The sequence below is a fragment of the Danio aesculapii genome, chromosome 14 (assembly GCF_903798145.1).
Source record: "Danio aesculapii chromosome 14, fDanAes4.1, whole genome shotgun sequence".
Taxonomy (NCBI): domain Eukaryota; kingdom Metazoa; phylum Chordata; class Actinopteri; order Cypriniformes; family Danionidae; genus Danio; species Danio aesculapii.
This window is the reverse complement of record NC_079448.1, coordinates 16,520,797-16,528,296: the sequence shown is the minus strand read 5'-3', so window position 1 is coordinate 16,528,296 and position 7,500 is coordinate 16,520,797. Positions and strand designations below refer to the sequence as shown.

Here is a 7,500-nt window from a genome sequence, read left to right as displayed (position 1 = left end):
CAGGTCTCTCATATAATATATCTAGTAAAAGACAGAAAATATGACTTTACAAACTCTATTGTAAATAAATCAAATGAACACATTCATATTAGTCATTATTATTACTGAAATTAATTTAAAAATTGAATAAATATAAATTTGCACACATTTACAGAAGTAAATATATAGACTCAATGATGGGCTAAAAATCTGCAGATATCTGCATGCGCAGATTTCGTGTAGGCCTAGTCATTAGTTAATAATACACTGCAAAAAATGCTTTTCTACTTTGATTTTTTGTCTTGTTTCTTTCTATTTAAAAGCAATAATAATAATAAACTTTATTTTTATATAACGCCTTATTGTATAAAAGAAGTTATGTAAGTTATGTAATAATAAAAAATTTTAAACACATAGAATAATAATCATAATAATAGATCTAAAAATCAAATAAAAATAGAATAAAATAAATCATCAAAAACATTCTTAATTCAAGCTAAACAAGCAAAAAATATTGTCTTGTTTTAAGAAATAATATGCCAAAATTATTAAAACAAGCTAACTAATCTTTTTTTCTTTTCACATAAGATTATTTTGCTTGCCCTATTGGCAGATTATTTTGTTTATTTTAGGGAAAACTGACTTAATTTTTACGTATTGTTTCTTAAAACAAGACAATATGTTTTTCTTGTCTAGAAAATGCTTCTTGATTTAAGAATTTTTAGATATTTAGACTAGAAACAAGACAAAAAACTAAGTAAGAAATGCATTTTTTTGCAGTGTAGTAGTAATCTGAATACATAAAAATTCTGATTGTTCCTTTAGGTGAGGAGCTACATCCGTGAGCACAGTCCACGGCAGCGTCCAAACATGACACGGGATAACTGGAAGAGGAGCATGGCGAGCAGTGGCAGCACCAGTGGTGTGAGTGCCCACAGCAGCAGTAATGCCAGCATGGTCAGCAGTACCAGCAGTAGTACTGCTTCCACAGGCTCCAATTCCTCCACAAACATTAGCCGTGCACACAGTGATGGAAACCTGGCCACTGCTGCAGAGCGAATACGAGACTCAAAGGTACTTCATGCTATTTTCATTTTATGACATCAAGAAAAATAACTATAGACTACAGGGGCAGCGTGACTTCTATTGAGCTGTCTTAACATTAGGAATGTCAATTTCCACAAAGTCCTGTGATCGATCACCATTTAAACTAACGAGAAATTAACTGTCAATCATCACTCCATCATAAACACAATAGACAGAGTTTTGAATGATTTGATATATTCAGCTAACAAACCACCCACTCCTTTTTCATTCTGAGAATTACAGTTATTAATAGCCTAGTCCTTATAACTGATCCATTTCTAAAATACATCATTTATGATCAAAGAATATAGCCTACTGAAGAATAAGCCGTATCCTATGCAATGCATAATGATCCTTGCATAATGATCACAGTAGTGTTGGGCGATGTCGACCAATTTGGCATCGTATGAAGTCTAATGTGAAACATCGTGATGGACGATGGCATCGTCGTCGTAGGCGGCGATAAATTGATTATTTATGAATAATAAATTGATTAATAACGAATTAATTATTTGTAGCCTACCGTTTCAACTACCTGAACTGATGGTCATAGTTTTACCCATAACCAAATCATAAATAAATAACCGAAAGATGACCTGCTGACAGCCTGGAGTTCAATGGAGCTCATGACAGTCTCTGTGCATGTGTGTGTGGTGGCGTGATGTACGTATACAGCGGTATAGTGTGGATGGAAGGCTATTCAGACACGCTAGGTGAAACGCCAGTGTGGATGTGGATCGTTTTTGTTCTAAAATGCCATTTTAACACTAAGATTATATTAAGTGTTATTGTAAACGGGGCCTCAGTGTGTGTTTTTCACAAGCGGGTTTGCGACGGGGATGGGGCGAAGGATCACGATGCTGGCTCAGCATCGTGATTTCTGTCGGCCATTGGTTTAAAATTACATGATTAAACTTAATCCATAGGAAGGAATTCTTCTGTACTCACCTATGGCCAAGTGAAGTCTGTGACCGAAACACTGAAGTCTCATTCATCCATTTACCGAAGCTGCCAGCTTCATGTTTGAGGCATTATCGGTAGTAATGCAGGTGAGGCTTTCCTCATTTAAGCCCCATGCAGCGACGGCTTTCCTCAGTCCATGAGCTGTTTTCCTCGGTCTGGTCTTCAGACATAGATGCCGTTTGTAGACATTGCATATTCAAACTGAAACTGGCATAGATGTAATGTATTGTTAAGCTAATATATGTCTCCATTTTGTGGCTAGACTATAGGTCTGTTGTGACTGCATTAGCCACTTCTGCACAGCATTTTTTATATAAGGCAGGCAGGCCAACTCTCGTGAAATAGTGTCGAGATGGCAAAGCATAATGCTTGTCCAAAGTATTCATCAATTTTTTAAACCCTTCGTTTTCAACAGAGCTAAAAGGGTACATGTCTTTAGCTAGAAAGTATGTAGGATCTGTTATTTTTTTGTGCCGTTCTGAGCTTTTCGGATTAGGAGTTGCACTGAAGAGTGTGTCAATAGATGACAATGCATGCAATGCGGAAGATGTTTTACTTGTTCTTTCTGTTTTATTTTATTATTCGGTCATAGATGAGGAGAAAGTGTGCATGCGTGTCTTGAGTCCACGTCATTCTAAAAAAAGAACAGACCAAAAATAATTGTTTTTCTTGATTGCATAGTTTTTTGATCGCTGGGGAGCTAAAATTGAAATCAAAAATTTGATTAATTGCACAGCTCTAGCATCTGGTAAGTTTATGCCTGCCTAGAAGCTAATTGAAAACTGTGATGTAACCAGTTCATGTGTGCTTAATTTTGGTTAAGCTGATCTCAGAACAGTGGGCCTCTATCTGCAAGATTGGACACCTCTTCGTTAAATATTTAGATCTGTTGAACTTATAAAAATAAGTTAGAGTAACATAAAAACACTTGTTGACATGTCTTTTTGTAAAAAAAATTTTTTTTACAGTCATGACAGCCAATAATACACTTCAAAAGTTACTGCACACAGTGCATCCGGAAAGTATTCATATCGCTTCACTTTTTCAACATTTTTTTTGTTAAAGCCTTATTCCACAATGGATTAAATTAGTTTTCTTCCTCAAATTCTACACATAATACCCGATAATGGCAATGTGAAAAAGATTTCTTGAAATTGTTGCAAATTTATTAAAAATTAAAAATATCACATGTACATAAGTATTCACCGCCTTTGCTGCCAAAGCTGCATCAACAAATTATTGAGCAATTACAGCCTCAAGTCTTTTTGAATAGGATGCCACAAGCTTGGCACACCTGTTTTGGGGAATCTTTGCCCATTCCTCTTTGCAGCACCTCTTGAGTTCTATCAAGTTGGATGGGAAGCGACGGTATACAGCTATTTTCAGATCTCTCCAGAGATGTTCAAGTGGAATTAGGTCTGGGGCTGGCAGGGCCACACAAGGGTATTCACAGAGTTATTGTGATGCCACTCCATTGATATTTTGGCGGCGTGCTTTGAGTCATTGTCCTGCTGGAAGATGAACCGTCACCCCAGTCTGAGGTCAAGAGCACTCTGAAGCAGGTTTTCATTCAGAATATCTCTGTACATTGCTGCATTTATCTTTCCCTCTATCCTGTCTAGTCTTCCAGTTCCTGCTTGCTGAAAAACATCCCCACAGCATGATGCTGCTACCACCATGCTTCACTGTAGGGGTGGTATTAGCCTGGTGATGAGTGGTGCCTGGTTTTCTCCAAGCGTAACGCCTGGCATTCACTCCAAAGAGTTTAATTTTAGTCTCATCAGACCAGAGAATTTTGTTTCTTATGGTCTGAGAGTCCTCCAGATGCCTTTTGGCAAACTCCAGGCAGGGAGTGGCTTCCGTCTGGCCAATCTACCATACAGGCCTGATTGCTGCACAGATGCTTGTCCTTCTGTAAGGTTCTCCTCTCTCTACATTAGAACGCTGCAGCTCAGATAGAGTGACCATCGGGTTATTGATCACCTCCCTGACTAAGGCCCTTCTCCCCTGATCACTCAGCTTAGATGGCCGGCCAGCTCTAGGAAGAGTCCTGGTGGTTCCAAACATCTTCCACTTATGGATGATGGAGGCCACTGTGCTCATTGGAACTTTCAGAGCAGCAGATATTTTTCTGTAACCTTTTCCAGCCTTGTGCCTCGAGACAACCCTGTCTCAGAAGTCTACAGACAATTCCGTTGTCTTTATGCTTGGTTTGTGCTTTGACATGCACTGTCAACCCCTACAACCTTATATAGACAGGTGTATGCCTTTTTCAAATCATGTCCAATCAACTGAATTGACCACAGGTGAGCTCCAATTAAGCTGCTGAAACGTCTCAAGAATGATCAGAATGTACCTGAGCTCAATTTAGAGCTTCACGGCAAATGCTGTGAATACTTCTGTACATGTGATAGTTCAGGTTTTTTATTTTTAATAAATTTGCAACAATTTCAAAACATCGTTTTTCATATTGTCATTATGGAGTATTGTGTGTAGAATTTTGAGAAAATAAATGAATTTCATCCATTTTGGAATAAGGCTGTAACACAAAAAAATTTGGAAAAAATGAAGCGCTATGAATACTTTCCGGGTACACTGTATATGAACTGGGTTTAAAATGAATATTAGCCAAAGATTGACTTTTGATAACTATTCAAACTGTGCATCCTGACTTTAATTGATTTGCTATTCTCTAAAAAATAAGAACTTAATCCTATGATCATCGTGCTTTACAGAAACGCTCCAAGCAGAGGAAAATGCAGCAAAAGGCTTTACGCAAGCGACAGCTGAAGGAGCAGAGACAGGCTCGCAAGGAGAGATTGAGCGGCCTCTTCCTGAACGAGGAGGTGCTTTCACTCAAAGTCACAGAGGAGGAAGACCATTGTGATGATGTTGATGTGTTGATGTGACGAGAGTGAATTATTCAGTGTTCCTTTTAAGCCTCTTCCATGCAGCATTATTTACTCTGTCTCTTTTAAACTCTGTGTTTCGCTTGTCTGAAGCAACATCATGACTGAAAACACCCAAACATTAAATACACACAATCAGAATTGTGTAGGGTTGCACCAGGTGTTTGTTTTATTTTGGATATCCACACTAGAGGCTTTGTAACTGCAAGCTAGTTATACAAAACAAATCATTTGGACTATTTGTTCTTAAATGTATGCATAGTCATAATGTGACGTTTACCATCCAATAGTATCCTTTAAAAGTTGATTTCAACCAATTTCGTAACTATGCCTAAAAATGTTTCCATTGAAATATGACACTAATTAATCAGGATTTATTACACTGTAGTTATTATATTATAGGCCGATCTACTGTAAATAACTTTCAGAACTATTTGAAATTAATAAGCTCTAATTACATGCTGATAAATAAAAAAAAACCATAAAAAATGGCATTAATTTTTTAAGATTTAAAGTTTTATTTGACTGATGCACACAGAGGTGCGCTCTTAAGGTCAGGTTTATGGGGAAGTGCTTCGAACAAAGCAATTCATTCACATAATGTTCCTCCGGAATAGAATAATGTCAACATAGTGTAAAATGTTGTTTAAGGAATAAAGTGTTTCAGGTAAACAGGTTTGAGGCAATTCATTTAAACTTTTGTTCCACATTTCTGAATATTAGATTTATATTTCAACCAACTTTATTAAAAAATAGTCTTTTTACATCAAACAAAGCTGTAACCTAATCCACAGCTGGTGCAACCGGCTTCAGACCTGTAAAAATTTGACAAAAGGGGACCAAAATGCTAGCGGTTACATTAATACTAGTGCCAGATATGTCCCCAAATCTTGGTGCCACAGCAAAAATCTGTAGCACTTTATTTTACTATCCCATTTTGCATATACATAATGTGTTCTAATCATATCCTGCATCATCTGGTCTATTTATACTACAAGTATATACTTTTTCTGTGAAGAAAAGTATGTCATTTTGAGTGTGTAATGCTAAAACATGCTACTACTTCATGAACATACCGTTATGCTGATTATTTACCATGGCCTGTCAGTCATCTTGTCACATCATCCACATCTCTTTCAGCGTTAATTCCTACCACTTGAAGCAGCTACAGCAGGTCAATCTTTCATCCGTGAGTCTTTCATGCTGGGAAATCTCTATAGGTGTTTGCATAATTATGCATACAGAAGTTAATGGCCAAACACTTTTGTCTTTAGATACATCTTTATATCTTTAGAATGTTGTTGCAAGTGAAATACACTACCTGACAAAAGTCTCGTCGCTTATTCAAGTTTTGGGAACAACAAATAATAACTTGACTTCTAGTTGATCATTTGGTATCAGAAGTGGCTCATATGAAAGACAAAGGTCTCTAAATTACACCTATATTACCAAAATAAAATATGATCATACCTTGATTTATAATTATTTTATTTAATTAGGACAGTAAGGTCAGACTTTGCTTAAACAAAAGTACAGAAATAATGTACAGTATTGAATATAAATTCATGGTGCAGTGGAAAAATAATTAATATTGTGTATGACTCCCATGAGCTTGGACGACTGCATCCATACATATCTGCAGTGACTCAAATAACTTATTAATAAAGTCATCTGGAATGGCAAAGAAAGTGTTTTTGCAGGACTCCCAGAGTTCATCAAGATTCTTTGGATTCATCTTCAATACCTCTTCCTTCATTTTACCCCAGACATGCTCAATAATGTTCATGTCTTGTGACTGGGCTGGCCAATCCTGGAGCACCTTGACTTTCTTTGCTTTCAGGAACTTTAAACACTTGAACACTTTTCCAAATGATCAACTAGAAGTCAAATTATTATTTGTTGCTCCTACAACTGGGGTCGATGACGAGACTTTTGTCAGGTAGTGTATGTTATAAGAAAAACTGGATCCCACCATGTTTGTAGTTGAACACTTTTACCTGTGTTTGTAATTCTAATCAAATTCACATCATATGCGTAATATATTGTGGCCAATATTAATGGTTAGAGTATGCGCAGTTATGCACTTAAAATTACTACTAGAAATAGTAAGCTATCCAGGTAACTTTAAAATAGTAATTTCAACCTACTATGATTTGGGACATACGAATTACATCCAAATACTTGGTTAATTTAAAACCAGCAAATGTCAAACAATATCTAGGTAATAACTAGGCAGTATCATTAAAGGCGCCCTGAAAGTAACGTGCGTTTACACAACAATATAGGCAAAAATGGTTTTTTTTTTCTTGTGTTTGGAAACAATTTGTGTCTTCAACATTTTCAAAATGATTCACGTTTACACACAGCTGCAAAAATGGTCATTAAAACGTTGTATTATGGATGCTAGGCCAATATTTGGCACTGTCAGCTTCCAGTTTTTGTTTTTTCAGCGAAAAGTAATATAAAAAGTAAAAAAATCATAAATCTAGATTCATATGATTGATAATATTGATGAACTCTTGGCGCTTCTATGTAAATTTGCGTGTAAGAAGAATGTCCACTT

The 7,500-nt window shown here is 36.5% G+C and overlaps 1 protein-coding gene across 1 annotated transcript in view; it reads left to right on the top strand.

The window, feature by feature from the left end:
• Positions 1-5,553, top strand: part of fam199x (family with sequence similarity 199, X-linked) — a 28,957-nt gene extending 23,404 nt beyond the window's left edge. Inside the window, exons 6-7 of the mRNA XM_056472756.1 lie at positions 805-1,053; positions 4,764-5,553. Of these exons, the coding sequence (XP_056328731.1) occupies positions 805-1,053; positions 4,764-4,937 (423 nt within the window). The 3' untranslated portion in view covers positions 4,938-5,553. The remainder of the gene's footprint in view (positions 1-804; positions 1,054-4,763) is intronic.
• Positions 5,554-7,500: the final 1,947 nt, after the last annotated feature.